Genomic DNA, 23,081 nt, shown 5'->3' on the forward strand with positions numbered 1-23,081 from the left:
TTTAAATATATTTTTGCTTGTTTTCTTTTTCCCTGCAGGCAAAATAAAATTCAGAGGGCTCAGGCAGAAGCCTTCACTCCAAATTAAAGCCATATGCTTCACACTGCTCTCCTGCAAGAGGCAAATGCAGAAGGAGCAGCTGTGCAACAGGTTTCCATAACAACTGTAACCAACAATTTCATGAATCAGTTAACCCAAAAACTTGCAAAGGAAGTGTAGAGGTGGTACAGTTGCTATATGGTGTAGCTGCTCTATCAACCTCATCATCACCCCCACATGAATCAGAGAAAAAAGTGAAGCGATTGAAAATTTATTTGTCATAAGACAGTAATTGCCCGTCAGCTGCTCTGTTTCTTTTTGGAGCTCATTGCAATTACTAAATGCTGTATGGATATAAAGTTTAAGAGAAAGGAGATGATAACAAAATAAAACCTTACAAATGGATATTGTGATGAAATAGTTCAAGGTTTATTTCAATTATATGTCGTTCAGTGTATGAATTATTTAATCAAACTGCTTTTAGTAGTACTCAAATATCAAACTACTTCTTTGATTTTTTAGAAAAACATTGAGTTGCATTAAAAATATATTTCAGGTCTAGTTTTGCGTGACAGATATGTGGTGTGTCAGTGGATATGTATTATATTCCTCCTCTCAGGCATGCATCTCCTGCAGAGACAGCACACTACAGAAGCTGACCCTTACTGAGACCATCTTGTCTTTCTGACAATGATACTTCTTAACTTCTTACTTACTGGTTGCTTCCTGCAATTGATAAAAAATTTTTGCTCAGCTTGTGATAACTTCACAGGCCCTGAGCACCCTGACCCTGGAAACCCCAAGGTCAGAAGTCAAGTCTTGCTCTGAAACATCAGTGTGCTTCATATTAAAGTAGAAAAAAAGCGAAGAAATATCCACCAGTGTGACAAGAAAAAACAGGGAAAATGCGAATGACACCTTGGTCATCTGTTACCCAGGCCACCTCAAGCCTCAAGCCATTGTCTGAAATGGGATGGAAAAACTCTCCAAGCCTCCTTCAAGTCAGCACTCTGTTTAGGAAACACTGAGAAAAGCCTCCAGTTGCTTCTTATTCCTGCCCTCTGCTGCATGTCTCTGGGCATCTGGTGACCAAAACAATGTGGCTTTACAAAACCTACAGAAATTCTGCCAAAGCTTTACTTTGGACCCACAAGTCGCACCAAAATAACCTGGGCTGAAACACAAAGCAGCTGAAAATCACAACTCAGGAAAGCCAAGACAGAAAAATTGCTCCCTAACATTCATGACATTTCAAGAGCAACAGGCACATGAAATGCAACACACACATCTTTCACCGATAGATGAGGTTACAGAAAGAGTTATTCACCTTCAAGGTGAATATTCACTTCAAAATTTAGTTTCGAGACTGTTCATTGAGAAAGTAACAAAACACCTGTGAAAAATGATCAACTCTCAAATGATCTTCAGATCAGGAAAATGAACTGTTTTCTCAAGTCTCAAACCTGTACACATCATGTGTATTTTGCACATACTCTTCCAGGACCTCAGAGACAATAAAAATGGCATCAATTTCAACAACAACAAAAAAGGGGGGTTTAGGAAAATCTCAAGTTCTTAAAATAATACCAGTGGCCATTGTCTGGATTGTTATTGCTACTTGGAGCAACATAAGACTAAAACAAACATGCTCATGGCGTGCTTTTTCTTAACTAAGTCATTCATCTCATGTTCAGGCAGGAAACACCTTAATCAACTTTCAGTTAGATTAAACGAATGTGTTGTAGACAAAAGATGTACATATATGTCTGCTGTTTCCTGTGTCTATAAAACCAGTTCTAATGCTCTGCAATTTAACTTTCCACAATAAACAGGACCCTTACTTTTCTGTAGTTTTCTTCAATAAAACATATCCTGATTACACTACTGTTTTAAAATCATATGAGGAGACTGTAGCTACACTGACAGAGTGATACACAAGTTTAACAGGCAGCTTGGTATACCAGATGGGGTTGAGAGATCTGCCTTTAGAGAAAAGAGTGAAAGACTGACAAACTAGATGTTCAGCAGTTTCAGCACCAGATGTAGAACAGCTTTACACTGAGCAAAGTTTTTCCCACCTTATATCGCTGCAGAGCCTAATAAATGGGAAAACAGAAGTCCTTCCAGCAAGTTCTGCAGATCTTTGTAGAAAAACTGCAAAAACTGAATAAAACTGCCATATTTCCCTGCACATTCAGTTCCAATCTATAAACAAAAAGCTGTATTTGTGTCTGGGACTTCGCTTTAAAACTGTTCTTATATGTCCTTAGTCTCATATGCCCCCAGGTATTTCTTCCCCACAGCAGAAACTGGTGCCTTTCAGTACATAGTCTGGACAAGAAGGATGCAGCATATTCTGTTTCCCCACAGTCTTTCAGGTTCATGCACACTTGGGACCTTACTGTCTATCTCAAAACTAGAAAAGATGCAGCGACCTTCTGGCTGCAAAGAAATCCTGACCAACCTGTACATGACCACTGGAAGCTGTTTCTACCTAGCTACTTTCAATAAGGTGATCACAAAGAATGTAGAAATCTGTGACAGTCTTGAGAAAAGACAGCAATGGAGAATTCACACTTACCAACTCTACAAAGGCAAGTCCACCATAACTGTGAGCAACAAAAAATACATTCTCTGCAGCTGACTGGGAAATAAAATGGTCCCAAACATAAATCGCATGTTCTTCAGGAGAGCCATTATCCTGCAGAAAGAAATAATGTTTGTGACAATTATCTTTTAAAAAACAGCAATTCTGTCTAAAAATGTGTTTCTATATGTTTTAATGTTTTGTTAAAATAAAGATTAAATGAATACACACTAGAGTATCAAAAAGAGAACAGATCCTTTTGTCTAAATAAAGGCAGTAAAACTGTGGCTTTCTGAGCTTACTTTAGTAAGTATAACAAAATTATGCATCTGCAAAATTTTACGTAAATACCATGATGACAATTCTGCTAAACAGAGCCATTCATAGGAATCATGAGTCATAGCTCAGATTTTCATTCTTTTGACAACTCTTCCGTCAAATGTTTGTTTGCTGAGGGTTTGTTTAAAGTACTTATGCCTTAGATTGTAAATAAAAACAGGTAAGAACAAAATAAATACATAATTGTAGAATAATTTTGGTTGGTAAAGACCTATAATTTCAATTTTTACTTTTTTTTTCATACTATGAGCCACTGGAAACCTGAACTAAGATTAAAATTATGGTATTTGCAACTACTCTTTCAAATCTCACTTTTTGTGATTGTAGACTATGAGATATGGAGCAAAGAAAACACCTCTTGACTGGTAGCAGCCATTACTTTGGAGTTTTTGGGAGCTAGGGGACCACGTTTTCTTACTATTGAATAAGATTTTGTCAAAGTCAGCCAGTGTAAGGGCCACAGAAGGCACTAGAGGGACACACATTGATTTTAGTGCAGTCTCATCGGAACTCATGGTTGTGTACCTGTATCCTTGAGGCTCTTGGAAAGAACTATACCCCTCTAGTTTTCCCTTTTTCTTGGGTTCTTGAGGTCATAACTACAAATTTGGTCAGGCAACAGGAATAAGATGCTCTGCTAGGTACCCTGCTCTGCCAGCATTTCACACAACCAGGATAACAATGTTGGCTCTTTCCAGACTCTTGAATGCCAGAAAGAGCTGATCAGTCAAGGTAATGTAATTTCCTAAAGTTTGCATTCCTTTTCCCTTTGGTTGGTGCCAGCAACAACTTCATATCCTTAGCTCACTCAGACACAGACAAGAAAAGCCTTGTTTCCATAGGAAAAAGAAAGCACAAACGAGTAAAAGCCACTGGTAATCAGAAGTTGCTAATTACACAGTGTGAATTATTGAAATTTATCAAGAATGTTGAGGTGATCTAGATCTCAATTGCATTCTGCAACTAGTTTTGGGGATTGAAGCTTTTGTGTTTAAAATCAGTGGGAAGAGACACACCTAAATAATGTGGTTGATTATGGCTTTTATTTCTATTCTCATACCCTGTTTTCTAAGAGTAAGTAAGAGTGAGATGGCAACAAATATATTATGGATCCTGACTTAAAGTTTTTGAATAATGATTCTGCTTCAGCAGCAGTCATTTCAAGACAGAAAAACCTGAGTGTCTCTTACCCTGGACCGATTCTGCTCTTCATTGACTATGACAGAACGTGGTTTTAACTAATTCTGTATCACCTATTGTAAACTACCTCAGTATAGGAAAGGACTTATTTCAAAACAGTTTGTTGCTGTTTTTAAATTTGATTTTATAGATCTGTACAGAAAGTAAAGACTCTTCCCTTTGTGAGGAATGAGGGAAATTTTTTAGAAGAAATTACATAACGAAAATATGATTGACAAACCAGTTATTAAGATAAAGATGAAGGACAACTTGAACAGGAGTTTCCTATGCAAAAGTGATGTACACTATAATTTGTACAGAAAAAACGTACATTAAAACACTGAGAAAGTTTCAGAATTAATGATTTATCTAAAAGATTTATCTTAGTTATGTACACAGGAGTTTCTTATTTTTCAATAATAATGTTGGCATTGATACTTTTAACAGCAATTTTTGTATAGCTACCCAATGCTGTTTAAATAATCTGAGAAAAAGAGGACATTTTTTCTGCATACTATAGCATTTTCAGGTTACTTTGAATTTATTATTTGACACACTGCTAGTAAAAGCACACCATTTTAGGTTCCACAAGACTAAGACGTCAGCAAAAAGCTTCTGAACTCAGCCCAAAAAAGCTTTCACCAATCAAAACATAACCAGTGCTCTAGTAAACTAAATTAATAACTTCACAGCTTCACAGTCTAGTACAAAGATTCAACAGGATTCTATAAAAGTAAAAAGGAATGAGCTAGAATGAGTTAAATATAGACTGTCACTTCCTTTATTACCAGTTAAAAAAAAAAAACCAAAAAAAAAACCAACCATAAAATGTCAGGATAAACTGGGTTGCTGTACACTCTGCTAAACCCTAAGCATGGCAAGAAAAGCACATATGTGTAAGGAGTCTGGAGGAGTCCTAAATGCTTAGAAGAAATGCCCTTTCTTCAGAGCATCTGCTTATTTTTCTCCCTTCTAACTAGCCCCTATTACAAATACCTCAGACCTAGCTCCAGGTGTGTACATGGAATATCCAGCTGCAGGAGCAGTGCACAGCTGATCTCCTTAGGATTTCAAATTGCACTGGGTCTCTGAGGTTTAACCTCTACTGCCTGGCTTGGATTAAATTATCAGACAGGATGCTGCATTTTCAGCATGAAAGGTGACAGTCTCAGGCAGCTGTTGCTTTCTGTAATTTCACTGAAGCTAAATTGAATGCACTTATATTGAACATTGTTAAGTTATTTGATAGAGAGGGGGTCTTCCAGTCAGAGTTTATGTAATTATCTACACAATTGTACAGAAATTACACAGGTGTACAGAAATGAATGGACACCAGCCTGGAGAAATCACACTATATACCTCAAAAGGCATCTCAGGCTGAATGCATTCTCATTTGTGAAACAGATTGAGCTGGAGACGCGCAGGAAAACTTGAACTTCGACTTCCCACTGTGAAAGCTGGTCAGCAGTGTTTACCTACAGCAGGTAATTCTATGTCAAAATAAGTCATCTGGTTCTTTGGAGTTGTGGGTCCCCATCCCTCTGAAAACCCTTCCTCTTGATCATTATATATGCACTTAGACATGAAGGGAAGAAAAGATTAAGCTCTGTATGATGTGAAAAGGCCCTAGTGCAATGTTAATGCAATGCAAAGTAATCCAAACAAGGCTACTCCTGGGCCATCCATTGGACAGAAACATGGAGGGAGTGAACTCATATTTTGGTCTGCCATTTTTTCCAGCATGGTTAGTGATAGGAGTTGAAAGGTATATAACATTTTAATAGTTGGAGCCATTAGGTATACACAGATAAGCAGTATGCACACTGTGAATACAATATGACATTCTGTTGCATTCAAAAAACAGGTTAAATTTACCAGTGTAATATCACAGTCATTAATTGTTAAATACCAGGTTGGAGTGATGCAGCAATTGAAGCCTTATCAACTATGCCAGATCCTAACACCTAGACATTACAAGGTCTGCAGTTATGATGGACTACCTGAGTCGATAACACATGGAATTGTCTAAACAACATTTGCATATTTGTGTAATTATTTCCTAAGGTTAATTAGCTCCTGCAAAGCAGCTTGCCCTTTGAGACTGCTTACTATGACAGGTTCACGTATTTTGTGTTTCAGCACCAAATTTTACTTATTTCTTTTTCTTTTCCCTTTTTTATTTCTTTTCCCTCCGAAGTAGCCGGTTGCCAGAAAGTCATAGGCCTTGAGGCCTTGAATCTGGAGGCATTGAACCACTATTAGCTTTACTGAGGCAGAGTAGCTCAGATCCCCATCTTGAACTTCTAATACATCAAAATTAAAAAAGTCACATAAAGAAAAAAAATAAACACTACAAAATTAAGTTTTCAGATCTGGTAACCTTCTACTTTCAGGGCTTTTTTTAAATCAAGAAGTAGGAATCACATTTTTCTGAGACAAGGGAAAGCATACAAATAGGAAAATATGCCAGCTTTAAAAGAATTTATTTGAAGGTGATTTCTCTAATTACCATTTATCACAGCAAAACAATTTCTCCTTCTACCTTGATAAGCTACTATAAACAAGTATGGTACATGAGTTAAATACGGGAGAACAGAATTGCACACTGGCTGGGAGGCCAGAAGGATACAGAAGGCTCTGATCTCCTGTCCCTGGAGATGTTAGATCTTACCCACCAGTAATATCTTGACAGTTGTGTACAGTTTGTCCCATTGCCTCAGGGAGCCTTGGGGCAGGTAAACTTTTGCAATTCACCCCAACCCTTCCAAAAAATCATGACACTTAAAATTCATATAAGTATAAAAATATCCTGTTACAACAGCACCTTTCATGAGCCCTAAATGATGCTTATCACCTGCTGCATTTTTCTCACTCCTTTTGCAAATATTTGCCGTACATCAGACAAAAACTTTTTCACTAGAGAGAACAAAATGAAACTATACGATGGGTTACTACCACCAGAGCAGCTCCAAAATTTCCATGCAGGACGTGGTCTAAGAGGCTTTTGTCATGGTTCAGGAACGTTACTCCCTAATTTAGTGATATCCCCAACCAAGACTAATCCAAACCAGACACTGCTCCTCCCACTGCTCTTCTGCTCTTTGTGTCTGGCGGGAGATACAAAAGACAGAGGTTATGGGTTGAAATAAGAAGAATTTACTGGAAACAGTAATGAAATAAGAAAACAAACAGTAACAGTAACACTATTAATAAGAAAGGTACAGAAAAAAGAGCGTGATTTACGTGTCAAAAATGCTCATGAGCCCAAGCTGACCCAGTGTGACCCACAAATGAACAAAATGGCAGACAGATCCTCTTCACTCATGCTCTTCTTCCTGACCACAAGCCATTCCCCTTCCTTCTGGGAAGCATTTCTGCCCTGACAGTGACAAGAGGTGATACAGAATAATAATCTAGAAATGCCCACATGGCTCCAGACTCCGTTCCCTCACAGTTACTATGAAAAAATTAGCTGTCCTGGCTGAGAACCAGGATAGCTTCAAGGGCAATAAAGCTGAAACACAAGCAAAAATACCAGCCGGTATGTGATTTTCCCCCCATAGCAAAGAAGTGACTATGGCATTACAACCACAGAGGAGGATTAAAGTAAAGAGAGGATATAAACTGAAAATAGGAAACAAGTGGAAGTACGCATTTTGTATTAATATATTTCTGCAGCATGAGTACATGAAGACAAGACTTGAAAGTGTCTAGACCAGGACATTTAACCAGATTTTGACTTTAACTGAGAAATTCCAGCATATTAGGAAGCATCCCATCTACCTGAAAATCTTTTTTACCTTTTCAATCACAGAGTTGAGAGAATTCTTGCACAGTTATTTGGGAAAGGTTCCCTACTACAATACAAGAGATGATCCCAGGAGACAGCAGGGATCTTTTATTAACCGTAGGAATTGTATTTCTGCTTTACTTACTGACAATAGGCAATGTTAATCTGTATGCTACAGAGATGGACATATGTAAACATGAAGATGGGTTGGCTCTTGCACAACTCTTACATAACTGGGCTTTCAGGAAGCATGGCTTTCAGGAACCATGCCATAGCAGTATCTTCTGTACTGGGCAATTGCAGCTGTGTGAAACTAGACAAAAGGATGCTGCAGAAACAAGCACCAAGACCATCTCAGCAGCAAAGCAGTTGTGAGTGGGGGAGATAGTGGAGGAAAAAGTGACAGTGGAGGCAAATTATAACAAATCTTAAATCTGACATGTATCTGAAATTCAGTTTAGCAGGTTATGTAAAGAACACAGGAAAGCAAGGATGATGAAGACTGGGCAGTGAGTCAACCAAGTTATTTTTGTTGCTGTGTCCTGAGTGAGACAACTTGAGAGAAAGTAAGAGAAGAGATGAAACCATAGACAGTTGATGCTCTGGCCTTGAAATTCTGAATAAGAGGACACATTTCTTTCCTCCTTTATGGGCTCTGCATGGATTTTACTTGCATACTTTGCCATATTAAAACCACAATACTCAGCAGGATTTGAGCAGCTGTGCAGAGTGGGTTCATGGTCACCAATGTCTGGTGTAGCTCTATGAAACACAGAACATTGTATCTGCATTGGTTCAACACTAAAATCATGTAAATGCATGAGTGATGTTATTTTATTCAGCATCTGTATTCAGAAATTCCTTACTTATGACTTTAGCAGGGATTAAATCATGAGTCTTCAGATGTAAAAATGCCATACTCTCGCACTTACAGGAAGAAGGGGTGAAATAAAAAATTGTACTATCTTTTAAAGGGCACTTTCTGAGGTAGGGGCAAGATACATACTCTGGCAGCAGGCAGCAGCCAGTTTTGAGACAGAAGGAGAGACCAGGTATCACAATAGCTAAGTCTGTTCATTTGTGGAGTTGCAGGATACAAATAGCACAGCCAAGGTTGTTATCTGGCACATGCCTTCAGAAAACAAAGTGGCAAAGTGACTTGAAGTTGGTTTTTTTTGTATTACAGTTCTCAGTTTATTCCCAAATCTATTTGAGATGCTTCTGTTTCAATTTCTTCTACCTATTTTGTGATTTGGGCTGGTCATGGAAGTGTTCCCGATATTGCTTATGAAGATCCTTATGAAGTAATGTTGTATGCACAGAGTCAGCAGCACAAAGAAAGACCAGAAATCTTACATTTTGCAGTTAAATGTCCGTGATACTGAGTTAAAGATAGTCCCACCACCAAAACTGCCCACAATTCATCAGGAAAGCTTGCAATCTCAACAGTCCTGCTAAAACCAGAAGTATTCCATGAAACATGCAATATTTGGCATAGCAAATAGCCAAATAAAAGATGTAAACCAAAAATGCATTTGGTGGACTGATACAAAATTTAAATTTCCTCCACCAGGCCAGAGGGGATGAAGAGCTGGTTTGGGACAAAGTGGTGATAACATGGGATGACGTTCATGGGATGACAAAGCATTTTGCTATGGTACAACTCTTGAGATTATGCTTAAAATTACAAGTTTTAGCTAATGCAAGACTGATGCCTAGCCATGGTTTTTATGCTTTGTATTTGGTCTCCTCCCCAGGGCTCCTGCTCTCCCTAGCTCCCACCACAATTACCACTGAAGATGACTTCAAATCCTGTCCTACTTTCCCCACTTCAAATGCAAGCTGGGCTTTCCCTGGTGAGAGTGGTCAGGAAATAAAATTCAGAGTTATGCTATATATATATATATATGTTCAACAGAGCAAGCTTGGATCCTAACATGCTAGGGCTAGGGCAGCAGGAGGGAGTTACTTTTCTGCTTTATACTCCAGCTTTATGGCACGCAAGAGGAAAAAAAAAAGCAACTCCAAGACAGAAAAGCATTTTTCCAGCTAAACCCTCAATCACTACAGTTCCTAACCAAAAACCTAAAGGAACTTCTGGATTACAACCCCCAAACCACTCTCATGTCCTGTTTCCAAGGTACTCCAATCACCTCTGCCTGGTGAGGAACAAGCTGGAAATCAAAACACTTTCCACTCTCTTGACCACAGGCCCTGCCTCCAAGCCGTCACTTAAAATATTTCAACAGTTCTGAAACCTGCTCAGCAATGCCCTGAAACCACAGAGCAACACAGTCAGTGCCCACAACTGCTCTTCAGAGAGGTGCCACTGGTCTCAGCTGCATTATTGCCTCACTGGTTTAATACTATACTTCCTTTTTGGCAAATGTGGGACTTCATAGGAGGGCTTCAGAGCACCACTATGTCAGAAGCATGTAGATGTTAAATGATATATGAGCATTTTTAGGAGGCTGGTGCTGCAGATGGGATTTCTTATATTTGCACTGAAACTGAGAGTTAAACAGGGTGAGTTTGGAATGGATCTGTGCAAAAATAAAGAAAGCAGCAAACGTTATCTATGTCCTTCACTCTGCAATGACTCAGCCTCTCTGCATGGCAAATACCTTCTGCTTCTCTGTTCAAATGCTCTCCTTACTTCTTCAGCTTTTTATTTGGAAAGTCAAGTGGCTTTGTAACCTGAAAGGGTTTGCTGTTTACAAAGTAAATCCTGGATTTCAGGCTTAATTAAGTCTCAAATATTATTATATTGTCTTTAATAAAGTATCTGCTTGTCGGACAGAGTAAGACAATTTTATCAGGCTGTTGTTCAAGTCTGGGTTTTCCCATTATTACTTCTGCTGGAGTCTGGCAAGTCTTGCCATCACCACCCAGTTGTCTTCTAGTAAAGTGCAGGAAAGAAGATCAACAAAAAATCAGGCAAAATCAGTTACTCAGTGGCTCTTAATTATGACCTTCACCAATAAGTTAATTAAGAGAAAAACGTAAGTAGACACAAATATGATAGTCATCTTTTTTAGTCTGGGCACAGGAACATCGCTGACTCACTGAGATGAAAAAGTTTCAGGAGAAGAAAATAAATAGGAGGAAGGAGGGTAATTAATCAGAGGAGGTTTTACTTAAGAAAAAAGCCAACTGCTTTCCCTTTTAGCTCTCTGACAGATCTCTTGGTTTTTGTGTATTTTTCCCTTTTCCATATAATTTGCAGGATTCCAGGTGAACTTACACATTCTAATTTAAGTAACAACTATAGCAGCTTGGCCAAAGATATTCCAATTGGTAAAAAATACTCAAAGACTGCAAAGCTGCATTTCAGTACTGTTACTTTTTTCATTTTTTTATGTAAAATAAAAATATATAAAAATATATAAAAATATATAAAAATTTTTCATTTTTTTATGTCCCTTGTACTTTTTTCTTTCCAAACTACTCAATCTCAGGGACTGTCCACAATGTATTTCTGCCTATAACATAACAGACCCAAACAAACACTGCCTTTTGTATGACCAAATTATGGGAAAAAAGGGTATTTCCTAAACAAACCATCAGATTGTATCTTCATAGATAACTTCCTTAGCAGCCATGTTTCTGGCAATTAACAGATTAATTGTGAGAGCAAATAAATAAAAATGAATACAATACTTTTATAAAAAGAACTATCTTCATAAGACGCAAAGAGATCATGCCAGTCATTTAACTGATTACACGCATTTTTCTCAACACTAAAAGCAATTCCTTTGGAAATGAATGCACCTGAAACATTCAAAAACTCCCAATGGAAGTCATGCAGAACTGTTATTTTTCTATTTTCTATAGTACTCAAAAGCCTATTTATTATCCTGTTCTTTCAATCTGTTTATATGCTGTAATGAGAAACAGACTTTTTTTTTAAACCATGCTATTGCAAGAAAAATACCATTTTTGCCAAGGAAAATGCAGCTTTCCCCATCACAGGAAACAACGGATCTACCCAAACTTCAACACATTTAAGTAAGGTAACAATTTAGTATTTTCATTAACAGCTATGGTTTCAGAACAAACCTCAACTGTAAAATCTCTGTTACAGAGTTTCTATCTTTTGTGCGAATTAAATGAAATGGAATGGCTTTGCTCTGTACTGTTCTTCACTTCTCCATTTCTATTTATTACACTCAACAGCAGTTATTTAAGTGAAAGAAAGATTTAACAGGCTCAAAGCTATTTTATTTCTCTTAATAAGGACTGCAAAGTGCTCAGTACTTTAAGGAAACTGATATACTACTTAATGCACAGTTACAAAGATTTGGTTAAGTGCCTTAATATGTAGAGGACTACAGTTAATTGTATTTGAAGGAACTGTCATTAGCTTATAATTATCTAAAAACAAACACAATCTGAAATTCAGATTTGAATCTTCTGTTGTTTCTCATTTGAATAAGCTGAAAAGTTGAATGTTTAGCTATTTAACCCTGAATTCTGCTTCCTCATTTTCCTGTGCAGATGCACCTCTGTTATTTTTGTTTCACAATAATGTACCCTAGGAAATGATCTTTCATCCCAATGAATTGCTACACAACCTCAGAACCTGCCTGTCGTACCTCTGTCTTGAACTCTGTGATTCCCTCGTGTTGATTATTTCATTAAAACAGGCTCTTTTCCACACAGATTAGCAAGGCCATTCACATTGCAGTAGTGGTGCATCGCTGTCGTCGAAGATCATTAGATATTAGATCAACAGCAATTTTCTTCTAACACATTGCAATTTTTTTTAACAACTCAAAACATCCAATTACATAACAGACAGCTTGGCTGTATTTTAAATTAGCACAGATGCTAAAGCCAGGAAATGTAATTCTCAGGATATCAGAACAAAAGGTTCAAAGTAAAAAAGAATTCTTATAAACCATAAGATTATCAGGACTAGACTGTCACACTGTGACCTTCCTGGCGTCTAGCTAATCTGACAATATTTGGCAGAGCATTGTTTCAAATCAATAACTAATTAACGAAGTACAAAAGAAGTTGTACTGTTTTTGAGCCTCCTTGTTAAAAATGGCTTTTGGTTGCACATGGGCAGAAAGGTCACTTTTATGACATCTTCAGGAGTCTTTCAACACCTTGCCACTGTCAGATTAAATTACTTTTAGCAATTAATTGTCATAAATTAAAACAGAAGCACATTTGTTACAGCAGGTTGTCATAATGACATACTGAGCAGTTGTTTTGATATGAATTTTTCCCACCGACCCTCTATCATATCTTAATTTTTTTGGTTGACCTAACTGGAAAATTGGAAGCAATCTTGTAACTCAGGTGGCATAGTCCAAACATTGGGTGTCTCATTGAGATTATAGACTGAACAACAACAGAACAGAAATTCCAGGGATAACTGAAGATCCTGTGAATATGTATCTTATATAAAATATGTAATCTATGTCTATTTTGCTGTGTGGGATAAGAAAAACCCTCAAAAAATCATTTGGATGCCACTTTTGTTACTGTTACAAATAGGCCTTGATGCCACATTAATCCATTATTAGAAAACACCATTTGTCTGACATATTTTAAGACAAAGATTAAGTGCATTGGAACACCTGCAGCCTTCCCTCATTCAAACCGTTACTTAGTTTTGGGGACAAAGATCCTTATTGAGATTTAATTTTAAAAAATTATGGTTTTTTAGTTCCTTTTTTTGAACTCCTCTGTATGCCGATGTCCATCTTACAAATTAGTTCTCTGACATTTATCATCTCAAGTTTGAGTTTGCTAAAAACCATTACACCAGGATGAAAAAAGACAACCATTCTAACAGAAGTTCCCTGGATAAACAGGAAAAGAGAAGAAGGACAGACTCCATTCTGTGTTGGAAGAGATTGTGTAGAAGAATGGATCTGGGTAACTGCAGGATCTGTTCTTAATGGCATCAGCATTAAAGCTGTAACCGCTATAAGTCCCTGGGTAACTTGTCTCTAGTTCTGGTTGCCCTCTAGAAGCTGATTATCCAGATCTTCAGGCTAATTGAGATACTGTAAGAGCTAGCTCTGGCAGCTCTTATAGTGAACAGCAGAGCACTGTTTAACAATCTACGTTGAACGTATTTTTCTATTTTTTGTTGTTAGCTCTATTAGAGTAAATGTTTTTATACAAACATATTCTAAACCTTAAATCTTGTTAAGTAATAAACATGAAAATGAGTGGTAAGAACTCACAGCTGCCAGGTACCAGGCATCTTAGAAACTCCTGTGATCATGTTCATTCTATCCGAGTGCAATGACCAAACACCCAAGCAGCATGGACTTGTTTGGAGGTCCAGCATTCCCACAAAACTGGACAAAAGTTTCGTAAGTAATTTGTAACTCTTCATGAACATGGGCAAAGGTGTCAGAGATGAAGAGAAGCAATGTTTCTGTGTAGGGGCTTCAAGGCAACCTGTAGGCAATGCACTGGCCTGCACCTAAGCTTTGCTAGACAAAGTCTTCTAAGAAGCAGTTGTGTACAGGCTTAATTAAACTACTCTTTACTAATGCTTTAATAAAGGACAGACTTCTTAATTCTGTCATGTCTATCCACTCCTAAATATACTCTTTGCAAATGATCTATTTACATGTCACAGGGTGTTTTTACTCTGAAACTCAAGAACTGCTTTATAGCTGAAAATGAAATCTTGTGGACTTAAAAATTAGCAAGGTAGACAAAATCCTGATGAAAATATAACAAAGGACAGGAAGTAGGAAGGATGTGGGCACTTGTATCCTCTCCATTATTCCAGAATGGTCATGCTAATAACATCTGGACAACATCTGTGAAAAAACTCCTACTGCTGTTCTGGTTGAATATCCTTCAGGCTAATTCAAGATAACAATCTGTCTTGGGGAAATTCTTGAGCTCTGAAGAAATCATGAATATTTGAATATTTGCTCAACATCCCAGTGTTAAAAATACCAAGAAATATCAGTGCCTGTATGTAGGGGTTTATATCTTTCAATATGCATTTCTGTAGCAGTACATGTGCAAGATCACATTGTTTTAACCATGCTGATAGCTTGGTAAGCTTCTGGTCTAAATCACCTACCCCTCCTAGTGTGGATGGCCAACCACAACCTCAGTAGCAGTAAATGTTCTGAGACAATGAAATTTGCCTCTCTTCACAATGTCCACAAAGTCTACTCACAGATCAAATACTTCTTTGAGGGCTGAGTTGAAACTTCGCAATGTCAAATCACTGAACTACAGCAGCTGGAGAGAACACCTGAGGGTCACATAGTCCAAAACTATGCTCAAAGTGCTTTCTGCCAGGACTGGTCACAACTGCCATACCTCATACTTTCCAACAAAAGCAAGAAAGTGGGAGCTCCGTAGTTCTAGTGTTGCAGGAGTGAAGAAACGTACGATGTGAAAGCTCCTCAAATCTTGATTTAAAGGCATTTGCACACACTCCAGAGAAGTCCTGAAGATGACTGCAGCACTTTGGACATGAAATAATTTCTGTTACTTCCATGCCATAATATTACCTTTCCAAATTTGTATGCTCTGTGGACCCGCAGTACAAGTGAGGCAGTGGTCATCTTTTGCCATCTGTCTTTGATAGTCTAGCAAAGCTGAACTCTGCCTGGTCACTTTATCTTTGAGTAGAAACAGCTCTATTCACGGTGTTCTTAGAAAGTGATGTCATGGTTATTTACCACCAGTGTAACAGAGTAACAATAATGTCTCAACTTCTGCTCCAGTGACAACACAGTTTGGCACTCACCAGAGAAAAATCAGTTTATGCATCAGCAAAACTTGTAAGTCAGCTAGAGTAGCTCAAAACAGAAAGGGAAAGGAAATGGTAAAAGAACATAATGAACTAACAGCAAACAGCAGAAGAAAGGTATTTAAGACAAGTGGTCTTAAATCAATCAATGCTGTTATTTTAAGATCTATCACATCCATAACTCATTTACTCACTTAAGGCAATGCATTCAGAGCCTGCATGCAGTCAGAGCAGCATGCAGCAACTGAAAGCTTCACATAGCTCACTGAGGATAACTTCACACACAGTCTTCACTCATAATGGATTTAAAGATAATCAACAGTCATTAAATGTAAGCCTACCTTTTTTTTTGCAACCAGTGCAAGGGATACATGATAAATAACACAATCTTGTCATCAAATGTGTTTGTTCATTTTTCAAACATGAAGAGCAGTAGCTAGAGAAGTAGGGAGATGTACTACAAAGTGGAATGTGAGAGGGCAGTGATGCATTGAAGCCTAAGGGCACACCTGGAAATCTTTCGAAATTACTTAGGCAGCCTAAGCTTTGCTAAATTTCTTCATTACTTTATTTGATAAATTCAAAAGAATTCCTCAGCAAACCAGATCCCAAATATAAAGATCTGTCATCTTAATATCTACATGCAATTAAAGCTTCTCTTTTCCCAGGTTAAGAACAGAGTAGTTGTGGCACAGTTCAGTGGTAATTGTCCACTTTTATAGGACATAGGCTGAACTGGCAAGATCCATGAAATTAGATTATTATCAGTTACACAGCAGGTGGAAAAGATAGGAGATAGGAATGAAGGAACATCTGCAAGGAAACACCAGTCCAAAAGAACACACTGCAGATGCTTATGAAGTACCAGCTGTATTGCCTGAACTAAATAAATTTTAAATCCCTTGCTATATTATATAGCTGGATACACTGATTAAATCTTTTGGGAAAAAGAAAACTTTCCAGTCTCATGTATCCTATGTCTGTCATAGCCTGCGTTAAGTCAGAGGCCATCTTATGGAGTTCAGAGGACGCCAAACATGCAAGAATGTGAGTAGTTTTTGTGTGCTTTGCTGTAGGTAGTGCCTGTGTGCACAAACTTGCACGCGTACTTGCATGATAGTTTTCCCACGCCATGTTTTTACTAGAAGTACCAGACAAGAAGATCTCAAAGTGCTGCTTAAGAGCCCAGAAAATCTTTGGTTTCCTCAACACATACGACTCTTGGTAATTCTAAATGCACATCAATCTCACTTAGTAGTTTCTCTCCAAGCAGTGCCATCTATGGGAAAACAAGTAAAAATTCAAGTTTTACTTGAAAATATACAAAATACACCCCAATGAGTATCAACAAATTCATTCTTGCCAAGCACTGATCAAAAAAGACAAAGAAAAAGAATGAGAATCAACTGTTAAACAAGAAAAGTGTAGAACAATGCGTCTGAACAGCATGCAGCCCATTCAGGGGAGAAAACCTGCTACCAACACCTCCAACCACAAAAGACAGAAGCATTTTTGATCAGTTTAGAATCCACTTTTATCCAGAGAGATAGAGAAAAAAACCAAGAATTCAGCTGAGAGAGGAATGGGAAAATTTCTCAAAATTTAGATGAATTAATGTCTGGAGATAATTGTAAAACAGACTAGGAATGAATTCTGCCTGGACACTATCAAAATGAAGTTAATGACTCTGAAGTTAGTAAAACCTAATTCTGGGGGAGTGCTGATCTGATACGGAGTTCACTAAGACATAGTAAGAACACAAGGACAAAAAGGTCTTCTAAAGTCTCCCAATAAAGCATATTTCTTTGCCTGCAGCATGATGGGAACAAACTGATTAAAAAGATCAACCTTATTGTTCAAGATATAAAGAATTCAAAATAACTTCACACAATATATAAATTCACAAAAAATAAGAATTTTGGTTAGTAAAATCCTTAACTTGTAAGGATTTTAAAATTAAATTAATTAATTGCTATAATACTTAATTTTTCAAATTTCAGCCACCTATGAATTGCAGGGTAGAACCAGCATTTCTTCCTGGGCAGCTTATTCTACGTTGCTCCACGCCTCTGTCTCCTCCACTATTTCTAGTCCGCTTGGCAGCTGTCACTGCTGCAGGCAGCCAAACAGCCTACACAGGAACCACTAGATTTAACTTAGTCCCATAAGCTAGATTTTCCCCCCCCTTCATATTTTTTCCTCAATTTACACTTTGTTTTCTGTAGCAGATGAGGTGAAAAAAATCCTTGAACTTACTGTGCATCCTGTATCCCAGTTCCCTGTCTGCTGACATTCAATTCCTAGACTCCAAAAATGTTTTTCTGATCTCCATGCACTGCAGTACAGCCCTCATATCCTCCTCTCTAAAATAAATAAATATATTTAATAAACTAAATAATTATTTCTGGATGGATTTGGTGGGGTAGTATGTCTCCAAAGAAAAGGGTTAATAATATTGCGTTTGCAATAACGCCCTTCAGCTTAAGATAGCTACAAATATGTATCTTAGAAACTAATTTTTATCACCTCTCACTATATTAAGTGTCTTATGGCTGACCAAGAAAAACCCACGTGAAGAACATTCAAGTTTTGCAAAAAGGTGTATGTTGCCACTCAAGCTCCTGCTAAATTCCTTCTGCCAATTTTACGAAACACACTGAAACCTAGTAGCAAAACATGCAACTGTGTGCAGAAGGTTAGAGAATATCATCCTTGTTTTTGGATATCAGCTACAATCCTCACGCTCTGTTAGATAAATGATAAAGGATACCGGCAAAGTGCAATTTGCCCTGGCTCAGAAGACCTAGAAGGTCTTTGCAGTCCTTTGCTGCAGTCAGTCTACAATCAAAACCAGGCAACATGAGCATTCAAGATGTTTTGAGTGATTTTATTCACTTTTTCCTGCAACAAGTATGTCTGCATTCTGCTGAGCCAGTTTTCTCCACCATTACCCCACAAACTAGCCACATTTATGAGCTGGAATGCCATCTGAGAAGAAGGAGGACTCTTCTGATTTGTAAGCAGCACTTTTTTCAGCACCATGGGAGCACCATACAGCTCGTGGTGGGAGGAGAAATGCAAGCTGGTTCTTTCTTTTGTAAACTTACATGGCTTGCCTTACATTTTAGGAGCTGGATCTAACAATGGACATATGTCATTACATGGCATCATGTAATGGACGTCTGGAAGACACCAAAGCTAGATATTCCTTTTCTTTGATTAAAACATACTTGTGAAACGCAGAACAAAGAGAGGGTATAGCAGAGAAAAGAGCCAGTGGTGTTCTTGAAGAGATACAGGATTTCCCTTCACTGATTATCTGTGTCTCTGATTTCTCAATCACTCAAGGAAAAGAAGACAAATAAAACTTTCCAGGATTAGTAAATGCAAAATTTACTATAAGAACTCTTTATAATCTCAGGATTATTAAAAATACCTAAGTTAGCTGCTCATGCTAAATGGCCTATGCATAAATTATTGAACATGAGTTTAAATTCTCCACAGTTTAGCTATTTAATGTAAGATGCCTGTTCATTGTAGTATGAATAGCATGAAACATGACATGCATATTCTTTCTGATTTACAGAAACTACTGTAAGAACTTAAAGCTCATCTGACTTTTTAGGAATGATGTGGTAGCCTAACTGCAGGTGCTAAGTGTCATGGTATATGTTTAGCTTCCAGCTGCTGGCCCAGAGTGGTGCAGGTCTCTAGTAGCATAGATTCTGCAAGACCAGATCTCTCCAGGTGTTACTGGAGCACTCAAAATGTCACTACACATTTATGTTCAGCACTTGACCTGCAATGCCTTCTCAACTCTGAATGCCCAGTGTCCAGTACTACGTGGGGCAAGAACAACACCATGGTAGTTTCTAGGCAGTTTTCACAAGCTTTTTACTATCAGCATTTGATTTTGCAGCTGCTTAGAAGTGAGACTTCTCAAGAACATAAGGAAGTAACAGGCTTTAAAAGTGGGCAGAGTAAAACCATGTGGTATTTCAGACATGTACATATAAAGTAACGCTGGCTGCTGTAAAAGGGGAAAAAGAACAGGCATTGTTTGTTGTACAAGGGGAAACAAAACATCAGCATGAGACTCTAGGGGCTGAAGTCCTGACGCCCACATTTGCCACAGACATTCTCTGTGCTGAACATGTCCCTTACCTCTCAGGAGCTGTTTGCCTAGAGCTTGTCATTTTGTCTCCTCTGGTGGAATAAACAGCTTATTAGCTTTGTCTCAGCAGCAGGCTAATGTAGTCACACAGGCTTTGGACAAAAGCAGGCATGCACCTTGCCAAGTCAGAGGGTAGGTCATTGGCCCAGAGATGGCCACAGGGTGAAACCGGCAGCTGGTGAGACTGTGGCTATGTTGGGAAATGGCTCAATCCTCAAAGTGAAAGAAATCCATGGCTCTGAAAGGTCATCCCACACAAGCGGACACTCTGCTGTGACCTCCAGTCAGGCTGCGTTTCGTGTCAGCCACACCGAACAATGAGCAGAAATGGCACAACTGTGCTTGCACGCTTGCCAGGATTTCCTGTCTGCCAATAGTCACTGCTTACTCAACCGTGTATTAAAACAACTTTACCACTTTTTTCCTAAATACTGACACAAATTATCCATATTTATCGATTTTTAGTAAAACAGATTAACTGGTTGCACATGATCTTTTCCTACTTAATCTGTCACAGAAGATAGGGAAAATTAATTATGAAAAGTATGCTACATCCAAAATTAATTTCATTAATATGCTGTTAATAGAAATGGCACTGCTATAGATTGTGCTATAGTAAAAATAATATTTGTAATAAGAATTATTCAAGCAGATAAGCTCAGTGGGGAAAAAAAGGACAAAATTCCTATCATACAGGCTTTGGAAAGGCTTATCCTTTTGTCCACAAAACCTGACCCCTTTAGTTGGTCTGATAAAAGTAATTCTTGCTACTTCTTCCTTGGTTGCCTCTTTGATATCCTTCAACTGTTGGGGCAACAACATTATTGCAAATTACTATCAAATGATGCAATTTATACTTTTTTTTGCATAATATTATAGAATCCACTAAGTATACCTTTTTAAATGGTGAATGCAGTTTAGAAGGGGGAAAATACTAATTTACATTTTTAAGTATCTTCTAACATGGAAAAGACACCATCAGTGTGTAAATCTATAGGGAATACAGGGAATCTATAGGGAGATGGCTGAGAATGGAAGGAATGATCATGCTACATTTAAGGATGCATGATCTGTTTCCATAGAAAAAGGTTAGAGAGCAACAAATTCTCAGTTCATTTCGGTAACAAATGAAGGCTGGCTAGGGTAGAAGTTTCTGGGGGGAAACTTTAAAAAAAAGCATTAGCCCATATGTACAGAGCAGCCTCTGGTGGTCTAAGAAAAAATGGTAATGTTTATAACTAAGGATAGAAATATGTTTTTTAAAAGGATGTATGTACATATTTAGCTATTTTACTCAATCCTCCACTCAACACATTAAAAACCAGATGCTTTTAAAATGATCTGTCAATATGCTTGTTAAAATCTGAACAGTAAGAGTATTAAAATTCATATGCATTCATTAGCACATTATATAAAAGTAAAATGCTTGTGTTTAATCATTCCATAAAAGTATTATAGTCAATGCTGATTATCAAAAGTTTTTTTTCCTGGTTTGCATTGCTAAAATTGAAATAAAATTTACAAGAATGTTACAGAATTGATGACATTTTCTGTCTTCACTCGTGAATTCAGTTGGCAGATGTTTTCAAGAACAAAAAAATCTGTCTTATTGCAAAACATATTAAGCAGGTTTTCCTGCCATAATGTTTGACATGATGTTTATTACCCAGACCAAATCAGTTCCTTTAACAAGCCATAATGTATGCCAGAAAGTACATTATTTCATAGTTAAGGAAACTTCCAGCATGAAACAGTAACTACTTTGATCTTTCAAGAGCACTATGCTTAATGCATTACACACTGCCATAGTCACTTTCATTTATACTCATTTTGTACAAAAATACAGTGCAGTTTGATATTTTGTATTTTGAGATTCAGCTTTTACACATTCTTGAATAACCCAGCTATTTTTTTTACTATGAAAATAAAGAAAATACTTAATAATAATAAACATGATTACCAAGGAAGAGTTCTAATTCTCTGGTTCTTGAAAAATCTAGCTGCATAAGTGGGAACATCGACCAGACAGTTTTAATTTGTTCAAATGGCATTTCCTCATTAGATCACAACAGATCTCAATGACCCTATGAGAACATAACTGAGAATATTTATTCCTGCTGCTTAACAGTCTGAAACAATTTCTTCAGCATATTTGACACAACCATGTTTTTCTTTCCATGTTAGATAAGTTAAAGCCTTCCTGTAAGGAAATTTTTCGTCTAGTCTATCCATGCTTTTTCCTACTTGGCAAAGTTGACAGAAGGCCTGCTCAGGTTTTTCAAAACTCTTTGATGAGATCATTACAAATCTTAATATATACCATCCTTAAATATCTCTGTTAAGTGATGTTTTATTTCAAGAGCCTAGTGAGTCAAATGTATACTGTACTATACTATACTATACAGCAGGATTGTATCTGAATTGTCCTTTGAGATCACCCCGAACCACCACCAACACAGCAACCTGTGGAGGCAAGTCCCTGGGTGCAGGCAGAGAGCAATTCTGCAATATGGACTCAAGCATGGGAGGCAAGAAAATAGCAAATATGGCATTACACCTCTTGCAATCATCTACAGACTTAGCAGTTCTGACCAACAGAGTAAATGGAACCCTATTGATAGTGTCCAGTTTTGTTTCATAAATTGATAAGCAAGGAAATTGCATTGCATTGTCCCACAATACACTAAAGCAGGTATGCTTTTCTTTCTGTCTCAAAAAACTGTACTAGAGTCTACTAATTAAAAAAAAAACCAAAATAATAATTTCAGAAAACAACACCATACTCATCAGAAGACCCAATTTCAATTTATTGGTCTGAAGAAGGAGACTACCAACCACACTTACACTAAAACATATACTACTTTCCCTGATTTGAAGAAAATCAAATAAAGAAAACATCAACAGTCACATTTTAAGGCATGGAGCTGTGCAGAAAGGAAAATGGGATGGAACAAGAAATTTTATATTTTGGGGGTGTCAAACCTACTGAAACCAAATTTCATGTATCATGAGGCAAGAGTCATGAGAAGGTTGAATTGCTAAAAAGGTTTTGAAGAAAAGGTTCACTTTCAACAAGGGAACACTGAGCCTGTATGCTGACTAGACTTCTTTTCAGACAAAACAGCGGCACTGTCCACTGGATTCTCATGGACCTTAAGTTAAAACTGGTTGCCCCTCTTAAGAAGGAGGGTTTGGCTAGTGGGTAGAATAGCATCTTATAAAA

At 37.6% G+C, this 23,081-nt stretch overlaps 1 protein-coding gene across 6 annotated transcripts in view; it reads right to left on the reverse strand.

Annotated features, from left to right (window-relative positions):
• Positions 1–23,081, reverse strand: part of ARB2A (ARB2 cotranscriptional regulator A) — a 263,468-nt gene that overhangs the window by 108,519 nt on the left and 131,868 nt on the right. For 5 of the 6 annotated variants that reach the window (XM_054651873.2, XM_054651871.2, XM_077171061.1 and 2 more), the window contains one exon: positions 2,621–2,740. The exons of the other annotated variant lie outside the window; for it this stretch is intronic. In XM_054651873.2, coding sequence (XP_054507848.1) covers positions 2,621–2,740 — 120 coding nt within the window. The remainder of the gene's footprint in view (positions 1–2,620; positions 2,741–23,081) is intronic. 6 annotated transcript variants of the gene reach the window in all.

Source organism: Agelaius phoeniceus, chromosome Z (genome assembly GCF_051311805.1).
Source record: "Agelaius phoeniceus isolate bAgePho1 chromosome Z, bAgePho1.hap1, whole genome shotgun sequence".
NCBI classification, from domain to species: Eukaryota; Metazoa; Chordata; class Aves; order Passeriformes; family Icteridae; genus Agelaius; species Agelaius phoeniceus.